The sequence below is a fragment of the Schistocerca nitens genome, chromosome 7 (assembly GCF_023898315.1).
Source record: "Schistocerca nitens isolate TAMUIC-IGC-003100 chromosome 7, iqSchNite1.1, whole genome shotgun sequence".
Lineage (NCBI taxonomy): Eukaryota > Metazoa > Arthropoda > Insecta > Orthoptera > Acrididae > Schistocerca > Schistocerca nitens.
This window is the reverse complement of record NC_064620.1, coordinates 44,306,142-44,320,312: the sequence shown is the minus strand read 5'-3', so window position 1 is coordinate 44,320,312 and position 14,171 is coordinate 44,306,142. Positions and strand designations below refer to the sequence as shown.

Here is a 14,171-nt window from a genome sequence, read left to right as displayed (position 1 = left end):
GCTCAGACATATAACAGTCTTCCTGTTGTACCTGCCTGTGACTCAATGTTTCCTTTATATGGTGAGTAGCAATCTACCCTTTTCGTTACACTGTTGTTTACAAATGACAAAATTGTAACTTAAGTGTAAGGTACCATCCAATACTTACATATGCAGTAACATTATGCACTCTGTTGTATGAGATCAGACATGCAAATCAATGTGTCAGACCACATGTGGAGCAACACTTTTCATTTTATTCGTTTTCAGACAAAGCCTATTATACCAGAGAGTCACAATTCAATGTTAGCATGCTCTGTATCAAATACAATTGCAAAAACAGTAGAAAATGTGGAAGATTCAAGTATACAATAACTTGAGGGCAAACTTAACATCCTTTTGGATAATGAACCACCTATTACAAGCAAACTTCAAATAATACAGTGGTTACATCAACATACAGAAGTTATAATTAGCCTTTTTGATTATGTCAAAGAGAGATTTAAACATAACATGTAAGTAAATCATACTGAATATCAATTCATGTTTCTCCTTTGTCCCTATATATGTAAATGTGAAGATAAAGAGTAGATCAGCAGTGGCCAAGTGTATGAAAACATATAGTGAAAGTTTATAAGCGTGAAATTCATGACAAGTTTAAAGACAAACTGAGGCTCAATCGTAACTTGTATTGGGCATTTACGGAGGAAAGTGAGGTGCTCTCTCCATTACAGTTTGATATGCTATATGAGGTGATACAGTATTATGCACATTATGTGATTTGGAAAATAGATAACCTAATTTTATTTAGCAGATGGCTTACACTGATTTGATATAGTATTTAAAAATTATATTGAGACAAATCAAGTTGAGTATCCATTACCATCTGCTATGTTTTCAGCCTTCCAAGATTTTCTAATTTTTTTCCTAAACTATGATAATACAATATGATAGTGTACCCCAGTACACAGTGAGTACTTAGTAATTCCAAATTCATAAATAAATGAAGTTCATTGCTCATTTCATAGTACTTGTTAATACAGTTGCAGTGATCTAATCAGCTAACTCAGAAACTTTGTTAATTATGAAATATTGTTAATTGAAAATGTTCATACAGTATGACCTTGCATATTTAGTGAGTGGTGGGAAACATATTTTGGCATATTAACACCTATCACTGGAAGCCTATATCTCCAACTTTTCTGCAATGTATCTAAAATTGTCTGAAATAGAGGTCTGTTGGGTGGCACACAGGAAAACATAACAGGAAACAGTTAACACTAGCTTTCAAGTTCTTGCTTTTTTTCTAGTAAGAGAACATATTCACACACACAACCATGCAGACATCCAAACATGCTAGTGCTAGTGGTGAGACTGATTACTGAATATTGATTATCAAAAGTAATTTCCTGGGTAGGTGGAGGTGGGTAGGAGGTAGGGAAAGACGTGTGAAGCAAGGAGGGGGTAACAGGGCAGTGTGAGGCAGGTCTTTCGCCATATGGCTCAGCAGCTGCACAGCAAACAAACAACTGTCACCTGTGCCAAAAAGTCTCTTCCATACAGCCTCCCATCTGTGGAGGCTATCTACAGTAGATAGCTGAAGTTGTCAAAATATTCTGATTCTAACGAAGAGATAGAGGGGCTGGCCAGTACTTACCTCAGCTCAGTACAGCCAATAGATACACAAAACAGAACAGAAAAGTTACGTATCCTAGCTTTCGGAACTTTGTTCCTTCATCAGGGAGGAAGAGGGGACAAAGGAGAAGAAGGGAAAGTGGATTCAGTTACTCACAACCCAGGTTATGAAGCAACAGGGGAAAAGGAAACAGGGAGGGTAGCAAAGATGGAGGCATGGATGTCAGAGGGAAGCCAAAGATATTCTACTGTAAGTACTGTGCCAGCTTCAAACCAAAGAGGATGCATACAGAAGTAAAGAGGTATAGTAATCCATTATCTTCAAAATGCATTTCTACTGAAAACTGTAACCATAAGGGGGAATTCTAGAACAAAATTGTTGGATCTCAGGGGGAATAAGCATTTCATGTTAGAAAATGAGACTGCTTCATAAAATATGTAAGACGAAAAATGAATTATGTATATATTACAAAAAGGAAAGGCACGCACCTAGGTGCTTTGGTACAGGGTTCATAGTAGACAAGAGATATGAGGATGGGATAACTGAAATGAAGAGCAGGCCAGAAAGGATATCAACACTGACATTTCAAGCAGGGAACAAATTGTATACAATAATAAATGGACATGCACCTACAAATGACAAGAACAGGAAAGATAAGAAAGTTGCAGATAGTTTCTGGGAAGAGCTAGATGATACACTGAAAAACATACCATTTCGACATGTAAAGATACTCGTAGGAGATTATAATGCACAGATTGGAAGAGAGAAGCAACATAAAGGAGTAGTGGGTGAGTACCCTGCACACCAGCGGACAAACAAAAATGGAGAAAGACTAATTGAACTGTGTCGAGAACACAAAATGAGATTGATGACAACACACTTCAGGGCCAAAACGTGTAAGAAAAAGACATGGGCAAACCCATGCACCCGCCTTGGGGAATTCCAAATTGACCACATAGCAACCAGCTGGACAAATGCTAAAGAGATTATGAACACAAAGGTCAGGAAGAACACAAAAATAGAATCGGATCACTATCTTACAGAAGTTAAGTGCCTTTGGATTCCAAACAGAGACAGACTGCCACAAACGAATAGAAGAACAGACAACATAAAGATAGACAGAGACAAATTAAGACACAATCAATCCAGATATGAGGAAGGAATTGAATCATTCTATGAATGGGACGACATGAACCAAAATATGGCAAAACAGGCTTAACTATGGGGAAAGGAAGAAAAGAGACAGAAGCACTGGTGGTGGAACAAGGAATGTGAGGAAGCAGTAGAGACTCGCAGGAAAGCCTGGAGAGACTGGAGTAGCAAGAAGGACCCACAAAAATGGGAAGTTTTCTTAGTAGCAAGAAAGGAACCAGCCCGAACAATAAGATGGACCAGAAGACAGAAGATGAAGCAGGAACTGGACAAGATTGAGACCAACTTCAGGAAAAACAAGAGCAGACACTTTTTCGGGAAATTCAAAAAGAGTCTGATTGGATACAAGGGTACAGAACTGTTTATAAGAGATAAGAAAGGGGAGCTGGCTGTCAGTACGAAGGAAAACTGTCGGAATTCTGCAGAGCACTTTCACGACCTGCTGAACTGTGAACCACGTAAAGAAGAGCTGGAACTGGGAACTGACACAGAAGAGAGAGAGCCACACCCTCCAACCAGGGATGAAGTCGCACATGCCATAAGCGATCTAAAGAATAATAAGGCAACTGGAGAAGATGGTATAACAGCCGAGATGATAAAGTGGGGAGGCAACAAAGCAACAGACAACATGACCAACATAATCCACCAGATCTGGAGAACAAAGAAGTTGCCAGAAGGTTGGAAGAATGCAACTTTAGTACCAATACATAAGAAGGGAGACAAGAGGGATGCAAACAACTACAGAGGAATATCGCTACTAGAGGTCGGATACAAGGTGCTGTCAAAACTATTGCTCAAGAGAGTATAAGAACAGGTAGAAAGTACAGTTGGCAACTACCAAGCGGGATTCAGGAAGGGAAGAGGTTGTATAGAACAGATGTTTATCCTGAAGCAACTGATAGAACATAGGGCTCTAATAAACAAAAAGACAGTAATAACCTTCGTGGACTTCACAAAGGCATATGACTCCATTGACAGACAGACTCTTGTTAGGATCCTGAAGAATGGAGGACTTGATGGAACTACATAAGAACTCATAAAAGAAATTCTGATAGACACAAAAGCAAGGGTGAGATTCAGAGGAGCGCTGTCAGAAGAATTTGAGATCAAGACTGGTGTTAAACAGGGATTTGGATTGTCACCATTGTTGTTAAATATAGCACTGGACGAAGTGATCAGGCAGTGGAGAGCAATAAACGAGGAAATGGGAATAACAAAGACCGATGTGGGGGACAAAAAGGACAACAGGGCTCAAGTGGACTGCCTAGCCTTTGCAGATGACATAGCAATAGAAAGTGAGATGGAAGAAGATGCAAAGACACAACTCGACAACTTAAGTAAGGTAGCCAGAAAGGTGGGACTGAGGATCACCTATAACAAGACAAAGACATTAAATAGCACTGCAGACTGAGAAACACCGGAAGGCACTGTGCAAATGGTGGACAAATTTAAACACCTGGGAGAATTTATAACAGGAAGGAACAGGAGCAAGGAGAGAATAACAGAGAGGATAAAGAAGATGAGGTCAGTCTTCTGCATGACGAGAGAGATATGTATAAAAAGAATATATCAACAGAGGCAAAGATAAGCCACTACAAGGCAATGGTGAAGAATGCAGTATTATATGCTGCTGAGATGATGACACTAGGAAGAAATGGGGCAGAACAACTAGAGAAAGACAAGAGAAAGATACTAGGTCCCAAAAGAGGTGGATGCGAAGACCTATGGAAGAACTGTACCGGAACATGAGAACAATATCTGGGGAAATCAGACTCAAAAGGGCAAGGTTTGCAGGACATGTAGTTAGGATGAGTATGGACAGAATGACGAAGAGATTGTGGGAAACAACAGGGAGGACAAGGGGAAAGACAGGAGCCAAGTGGATTGTTGAACTTCGGAAGGAGTGGTTGGAATTGGGGATCAAGGTCGAAGGAAAGGAAAACTTGGGGAACAAATCTACACCGACCAATATGCCGGAGATTAATGACAGAGAAGAATACAGGAAAAGATTAGAGTGTCACCAGTGGAGCCGACAGGAGAAACGGACACTGACGATCTCGGAAGAAGAGCGGGAGAGACAAAGATAAAGAATGAAGAGGTTCTGAGAGAAGAAGAGGAAAATGCAGTCCACGAAGGGGCTACCTGTGGTCCTACAGAGGCCATAACACAAGAAGAAAAATATTACAAAAAATATTTCACAACACTAAGAAAAATAAGAGCAGCAAAAATAATTCATAATGATGAATAAATTTATAATTCAGCTAATAAAGCAAAGGCTACCTGGAGTGTTATTTAAAAAGTGTGGGGAAAACACAAAGGGCTTATTTCAATAGTGGTCCAAGTCCATCACCTCCACTTTTCTGTCTATAATGCTTCTGAAATTAATGAGCCAAACAAAGGTTCATCTCTAGCAAGAAGCCATATGCTTGAATATTTCTGGTATCTTAACTGCGGATTTCCCAGCGCTCATTTAACTTTAGGACTCTGTATCTCAATATGAAGAAAAATGGACTCGTACCACTACTGAAATAAGCACACACAAGCCACCTAATTCCTGTTAAGGGGGCCAATGAGTTCTGACGCCAACATTCAATCACATCCCAGATGTATTCGATCAGGTTCAGATCTCGCAACTAGAGGGGCCAGTGCATCAATTGAAACTCACCACTGTGTTCCTCTAACCACTCAATCACACTTCTGGCCTTGTGACACGGTGCATTATCTTGTCGAAAAATGCCACTGCCATCAGGAAACATCATCGTCACGAAGGGGTGTACATGGTCTGCAACCAGTGTGTGATACTCCTTGGCTGTCACGGTCTCTTGTATAAGCTCCAATGGACCCATGGATGCCCATGGGAATGTTCCCCAGAGCATAATGGAGGCACCACAAGCTTGTCTCTGTCTCACAGTACAGGTGTCAAGGAACTGTTCCCCTGGAAGACGATGGATTCGGGCTCTCCCACTGGCACGATGAAGAAGGTAGTGGGATTCATCAGATCGTGTAGTGCTCTGCCATTGCCATTGTTTCAATATCCAGTGCCGATGGTCACGTGCGCATTTCAGTCACAGTTGCCGATGTCACAGTATTAACATTTATAAATGCAAGCATCATTGGCTGCAGAGGCCCATCGTTCGAAGTGTTCGGTGCACTGGGTGCTCAGACAAATTGCACTCCACACAACATTAAAGTCTGATGTTAGTTCTGCCACAGTTCACTGCCTGTTCTGCTTACCAGTCTGCCCAGCCTATGACATTCAACATCTGTAACGAGGGTGGCCACCCAATCCCAAGACTACTTGGTCTGGTTTCACCACATGTTGGTCCTACTTCTAGAATAAGGGTGGCTGCCCAACCCCAAGATGTCTTGATATGTTTTTGCCATATGTTGAAGACACTCACCACAGCACTCCTTGAACACCTGACAAGTTGTGCTGAGCCTCCCGGCCACCACAATCTACCCTCAGTCAAACTCAGATAGATCACACGTCTTCTCTATTCTATACATGAACTGCATGTTCTCTGACAATACAAGCACTCTGCATGTGTCTGACTAGCAGTCATCCCTCACCAGGTGATCTGCAATCACCTGGACAGGTTTATATAATGTTCTGGCTGATGAGTGTTAAGTGCATGTAGAGTGTCAATGTACATTGGCTCTGTTTCACAAGATGCAGGAGCAAAATCAATAAAAGGATGAAACTTTTCAGGTCTCGAACATCTATGTTGTATGTACGCAGACTGAAGTGATAAATGAAAATTTGGACTGAGGAGGGAGGCATGCTACAGCAGCCCATGCAGTTGTGCAAAGCCACTGTGACAGGATGGCATAGTGGTTACATCTGCCTAGTGAGCAGCAGACCCCAGTTTGAATCCCAGCCTTAGTAAAAATTTTCATTTGTCATTTCAGAGTGCAAATACATATCAACAAAAGGACTAAAAAAGTCAAACTCTGCTGGCATTAATGGTGTCCCTGCTGCAGTCTTAAAGAAGACTGCACCAAACCTAATGGAAATACTCACTTTTGTGACAGCTCACTTGAAGCAGGCATTTTCCATGATGTACTGAAACTATCTAAGGTCATTCAGAGTATATACAAAAGATAAGACACATAACATAAATAACTTCAGACCCACCACAATTTCCCCTAGCATTCCAAAAATATTAGAAAAATTCATGTATGACAAATTTACAGAAATCATAAGAATAAACAATATACTATGTAATGTATGTAGGTTGTAGGATGTAGGTTGCAGTAGGTACTGGGAGATGAAGAAGCTTGCACAGGATAGAGTAGCATGGAGAGCTGCATCAAACCAGTCTCAGGACTGAAGACCACAACAACAACAACAACAACATGTAATGAGCAACAAGGATTTGGAATTATGAAGTCAGCAACAATGGACATTTATGAGTGCATCAACTGCATACCTAGCCTGATGGACAAGAAACAGGAATCAACAGGAGTATTTAGTGACCTATGAAACGCTTCTGATGAGGTAGATCATACGATTCTGCTGTCAAAACTTGAAAAATATGATATTCAAGATCTGTCCAACAATTGGATCAGTTCCTTCCCGAGCAATTCTAAGCAAATAATCTGTCTGGATTACACAAATATCAACTTAAAAACTATTTTTCAACACTTGTCAGACTATAAAATCATTAAATATGATGTACCCTAAGGATCAGTAATGGGACCCCTTCTATTCTTTCTGTACACAAATGATCTAATCTTAAATGTGGATGCTCATAAAATAATCTTATTTCCAGATCATACCACAATTCTATTAACATGGAAAGTAAAAAATAAAAACTATTGCAATAAAATTTTGCACTACTCCAAACTAGAAGACATACACCCCACTTGCCTCCATCAATGCTGACCCAGTTGGTACCAGTACGGAAACCGAATCTTTAGGACTATCATTGCAAAGTAATGTAAAATGCAATAAACATATTAAATGCCTTAACACAAAACTGAACAAGAGATTCTTTGCTCACTAAAACCTGCTGTAATGAGAAAATAGTAATGAATGCAAGCCACACATACTTTCATTCTTGCCTTAAATATGTGGTTGACTTTCTGGGGAAACTCTAAACCAGCTATCAGCTCTTTCAAGGCATTAAGAAAGAGCTATCAGAATCATGTTTGGATGCAAACCTAGGGACTCCTGTAAACCTCTGTTTATGATTTTGGTATCTCTCCTTTACCATGTGTCTACATTATATAAGCCCTCCTGTTCTTCAAAATAAATGTAATAGGTAAGGACCACATGCAGTAACTTGCCGGTTGCTAAACATATTGTGAATGCAGGGCAGGCCACTTCAGCAAGCATGGTGCACCCCAACATTCGAACGGTCTACCCACAGAACCCGAGAAGGACACCAAGGGCAGCATCATCTCTCACCGCAGTTACCTAAGAGTGCCATGCATATGTGGCATGAGGCCAGCAACACCAGATGGAGACAGTATCTTTATAAGGCTATACAGTTTTTAACTTTTCCTACATTTGTAACTATCTGCTCTGTACTGTTGCTGCTGTCACCCTGTGACTCTGCCTACATTGTATTTGTCACTCCATAACCCAATAAACTCTTATTTCTTTTATGGCTTTATGTTTGTCTGTGTTCCTAGTTAGAACACAAGTGGTGACTAGTGAGGGTAGTATTTTTGTATGTTTCGAATCTTATAGTTTTTCTGCCAATCATGGATGTCTACTCCAGTCATTCCTGCAACAACAGAAGATGAACATGGCAGTGTTGGAATGGTTGTTTGCTATGTTGATTCAGGCCTTGCTGCTGGTTGTTCAGCCACTCCCATTCCCACCCTACCATGAATCTGTGAACACTGGGATACTTACAAGAAGAGGCTTTGCCAACATTTTGTTGCTGTTCAAGTGATCGGCAAGGAGGTTTCTAAAGCTCTTTTCTTATCATTGAGATCCCCTCTTACGTATCATTTACTGTGCCAGTTAGCTCCTCTCCAAGACCAAGCGTTACTCTCTTTTGATGAAATGTGTAGTTTGCGGTCAGCCTATCACTGCAAACATACACAAGTGATCACTGTGCATGTTGAATTCTACCAGTGACACAAACAGAAACTGTACTGTGCTTGGGCGACCGAGCTTCATAGCCCCAGTCGTGAATGTAGGTTCATCACAGCTAAGTATCAGTTTTCATATGCAGACATGATGGTCAGAGATTTAATCGTACATTCAGCCTTAGATAAGGAAGTGTGCCAGTGTGCCTTTCAACTTGAGGACCCTACAATGGAGAAGGTTTTCAATACTGCGCAGCTGCTCCGAAGCCTCCCACACCTGGGCCGCCAATTAGAGGCCTGGAGTGATGTCGCCATTGTCGACAGCATGCAACCCTGACACATGGACCAAGCACAGAGGGGGAAAAGGAGGTAGCCACAGAACAAACAACCCAATAGGACCAAACATGTCATTGCAGTAGAAACAGTGAACGCCACTTCCTTCACACACCTGTACACCGAAATGACAAAACTCATGGGATATGTGCTAATATTATGTCAGATCTCCTTTTGCAGAGTGTAGTGGATCAACTCAACTCGACAAGTCACAGGAAGTCCCCCGCAGAAATATTTAGATACACTGCCTCTATAGCTGTCCGTAATTGCGAAAATGCTGCTGGTGCAGGATTTTGTGCACTAAGAGATGCCTTGATTATGCCCATAATGTTCGATGGGGTTCATGTCGGGCAATATGGGTGGCCAAATCATTTGCTTGAACCACCCAGATGTACTTCAAACTAATTGTGAACAACTGTGGACCTGTGATATGATGCATTGTCATCCATTTACAGTCAAGGATTGGTTCAGTTGGACCAGACAATCCAGTCCATTCCAAGTGAACACAGCACACACCATTATGTAGCCACCACCAGCTTGCACGTGCCTTATTGACAACTTCGGTCCATGGCTTTGTGAGCTCACAGCCATACTCAAACCCTACCATCAGCTCTTACCAACTGAAATAGGGAATCATCTGACCAGCCCATGGTTTTGCAGACATCTAGGGGCCAACCAACATGGTCAAGAGCCCAAGAGAAACGCTGCGGGTGGTGTCGTGCTGTAATCAAAGTACTTACTTCTGTTATCTGCTACAATAGCCCATTAACACCAAATTATGTGGCACTGCCCTAATGTCCTAACGGATATGTTTGATTTCTGGTTATTTCATGCAGTGTTGCTTGTCTGTTAGTCCTGACAACTATATGCAAACACTACTCACTGCTCTCGGGCATTAACTGAAGGCTGTCAGCCACTGCATTGTCCGTGGTGAGAGGTCATGGCTGAAATGAGGGATCCTTGGCACACTCCTGACACAGTGGACTCCAGCATATTGAATTCCCTAACAATTTCTGAAATAAAATGTTCCATGCCTCTTGCTCCAACTACCATTCTGCACTGTGTGTTAATTCCCATCACGTGGCCATAATCCCATCAGACATCTATTCACATGAATCACCTGATAGCTCCACCAATGCACTGCCCTTGTACACCTTGTGCACACGATACTACTGCCAACTGTAAATGTGCATATCAATATCCAATGACTTTTGTCACCTCAGTGTAATTTTGTACAGCACAAGCAGCCAGATAGCCCCAAGCACTGGACCACTTGGTAAATGTAACCAAAAATATCACATAGCAGCAGTATGTTGATTTCTGCTGCGCCCCTCTCTGAGTCATTTCAGGAACCAACGGAAGTTAATATTTATACTGTTTCATTGTTGAGTTTGCCATTCTCTGAAGGTCAGAACAAATTTATCGTAGAAGTGCGGGTGATGGATCAGCCATTACTACTTTACAGAGGCCACCTTGTCCCTACTCAACTTCTGAACCTACATCAGGCATCAACCATTTATTGGTAAGCTATAAAAAACAACAGATACCTATTGTCAGCAAACGCATGGCTGATGCAGTTTAGAAGTCAGCTGTTTGGTTGATTATGTCCTTGCTGGTCAATGGTATGATTACTTAAAACTTGTCTGGGTTAGATGCCTTTGCTGCTATTGGTTTTTTTATTAAAAATGTATTGCATCTGGTGTCAGATCAAGTGCCATATCACAAATTGGACTCCTTGTGTTATGAGTTTTCAAATCTGTTTGTCACAGGGTTATGTTGTGCATACAATTTAACAGCATGCCACCCTCAAACCCTCTGCCTGCTTGCACCCACTGTTTCTGGGTGCTGCTGGTGCCAGTAGCTTCGTATGACCAGGTTACAACAGAAATGGATTGATTTATATCATTGGGAGCGATTAAACTGATTTCCTCAAGTGAATGGGTTATACCCTTAGTGATTGTAAATAAGCCTTCTGATCAGCTTCAGCTCTGCGGTGACTTCAAAGTCACTATTAATACATTCATAGACACTTACACCCTATGTTGCCTAAAGAAACTACTCACAATGTTGGTAGGCTCAATTCTTTTTGAAAATCGACTTGGCAAAAAACTACCTTCAGATTCCTTTGGACAGGACATCAAAACCATTGTTTGTGTTTAATACATCTTTCGGCCTTTAACAGTATCAACAGGAATGTTTGGGAGTGCAAGTGCACCCACCACATCTCAACATTTTTAGAACAGGTTACACCAGCTGTCACTCATTGCATTAACTACCTCGATATCATCGTGACAGGTGCGATCGTGGAAGATCACCTACACAACTTCCGTTACTTGTTTACGGTTTTCTGGGAGCCTCAAATACAATCTTGCTGGGTCTCACTTTTTCCAACTTTCCATAGTTTATTTGCATTGTAAAATTTCAAGGCCTTTCGTACACACAATGGCGTTCAGCATGTCATGGCACCTCCCTTTCATCCACAGTCGAATGGAGGTGAAACTCTTTGTCCAAACATTTAAGACATGGCTGAAGTTCTGCCAAACCGTTGCACGGCTCTCAGCTGTAGATGCTTCACAAGCTCTTGCTGCTGAGCAGGTGTCACCCACCTGCACCAATTTCATTAACATTCACACCAGGCATGCCATTTTTGGTCAGGGGCATTCGATGGTGCCCCCAACAGATTTCAGCCATCTCAATATTCACACCGAACATCAACTCATGCCATAACACCTGAACCAGTTGCATGCCAGGAGAGATGCAGCGCCCCTTCTCTAGTGTGGGTTTGACAGCTCATCCTTAGTTTGGCCCTGGTCGCTCTGGTGTTGGGCAGGCCTGTCCATACCTGCCTTCCTTAGTGAACACCACTTCATTGGCACCATCAGAGGGTTTGCATCCCACGACCAGTTCGAGCACCTCCCACTGTGCACATCAGAAAGAATGTTAGCCAGTTCTCCATTTCCAGAGACTACCCACTTCTTCAGTCTGCCATTGTCACTGGCTGAGCGAATGCCACACATCATGGACTCTGATGTCCAGATGGCTCCTGCCCCCCCTATCAGTGGTGTTGTCCACTGGTCACCCTTGGGTCTGCAGGTAGTGGGGGCGCTCTTGTCCCAGTCACTTTCACCAATACACACTGAACTTGGCTGCTGCCCCTGATGCTATCTGCTATAGCAGAATCACTGATGGCCACATCTGGTCCTTCCCCCCACAACGAACAAGGAGTGTAGTGACACACTACTATTCCTACTGCAAACACAAGTCGGGTCACTATGGCAAGCATAGTGCATGCTGACATTCAAATGGCATGCCCACAGATACCCGAGGTGCCTCCCTGAGGCTGCACCATGACACCATGACCATCCGCAGTCACCTGGATAACCATGTGTGCACACGATGAAGCCGGCACCACTAGATGGAGACAGCATCTTTTTAAGTTTATATATGGGCCTCCAGGGTCTCTGTTGTTGTTTCATAAGTGAGTAGCTCTTTACTGTCTTCTTCTTCTTGTTACTCCATGACTCTGCCTAAATTGTATTCGTCCTGTCACTCCATGCCCCAATAAATTTACAATTTTTTATGATGTGTGTTCCCTTTAGAATGCAGCAAAGTACACAAAAACCCTGGTACTCATGAACACTTTACCAGAGAGAGGAGAAAACAAAAGGTTACATATGATCCACTTCAACTCATATATGGTACTTTCAAAATGTGGTTTAAACTTTGTTACTTCTTGAAAATATAAAAGCAATAACTCCAAATCAACACATACGTGTGCTAAAATGGTACTTTCAAAATGTGGGTTACACTTTGTTACTTCTTCAAAATATAAAGGCAATTACTAATAACTGGCAAATTTTTTAAGTCATTTTTACAGCATCACAGCTTTTACTCCATTGAAAAATATTTAAATTCACAAAATGTACTATAAAAATGAGAGCTGCATCAAACCAGCCTCTGGACTGAAGACCACAACAACAACTATAAAAAGACTTAACATATGTGGTATATTGTTGTCTCTTTGATAAGTATGCATATCACTTTCACCTGTAATTTATAAACTGATTTGTCTAATGTCTTACATATAAGCTGCTTTGTAGACAACTGGACCAATAAAATACAATCTACAATCTAGCACCAAATACAATTATATGCAATGTAAAACAGTATGGACTACATACATACACTACTAAATTAGTGCCTCACAAAAAAGTGTTCAACAGCTATCAAATCTGACCCACTTTTCAGTACAGTTGTATAAAACACTATTCCTGTCAGACAATATTTTGTTCACAGAAAGCATATATGAATTATTAAAAAAAAAAAAATCATCACTATAGCAGTTCCAAGAGTTATTCAGGTAGCATCACTGGCACTTTGCTAAGATGGTTCACTTCCAGAAAACACAGCTAAACACAGCTAAGTTTAAGATTCATATACAGCACCAAAATTACTGAAAGTTTTCCCATGGCCATATTTATTAAATATTCTATAAATATATCAAGTACCTAAATCTTCTTCCTAAGACTAGAAATAAGTAAACAGTAGCAATTACAAAATATGTACAAAGTAAAATGTTTCAACAAGTGGTGTAACACCATGACTCACCTGATGGTACATTCCAGTCTCTTCAAACTGATGATTTTCATCGCACACTTCAATTCTGTAATAATCAGCAAGAACATTCATGATACACCTCCTGTCCCAATCATCTGTGACTCGACCACCATAGTTAATGTGACCAGCAGTGTACATGAGAACCTGAAGGAGATAAACATATCTGAATTATAAAACATACTTTATTATTAAATTATTTTTTCTATTGCTTATATGAAATGGGACACAAAAGCATCATGGCACAGCTGCAACATCCGAAGTATCAAGTGACGGAATGAATAAATATTCTTTCCATAATGAACACGTACATTTTGCCTATTCACAGATGATATAATATCACTGCTGTGTTGCTATTTATCATCATGACCAACTGTGTGATACGGAATATGGATGCCAGATTGCCTCAAAGTAA

General features: G+C 41.1%; 1 protein-coding gene across 1 annotated transcript in view; it reads right to left on the bottom strand.

The window, feature by feature from the left end:
- The window catches only part of LOC126195465 (dynein axonemal heavy chain 1-like), a 963,710-nt gene that overhangs the window by 31,592 nt on the left and 917,947 nt on the right, over window positions 1-14,171 (bottom strand). The window contains exon 60 of the mRNA XM_049934091.1: window positions 13,751-13,903. Coding sequence (XP_049790048.1) covers window positions 13,751-13,903 — 153 coding nt within the window. The remainder of the gene's footprint in view (window positions 1-13,750; window positions 13,904-14,171) is intronic.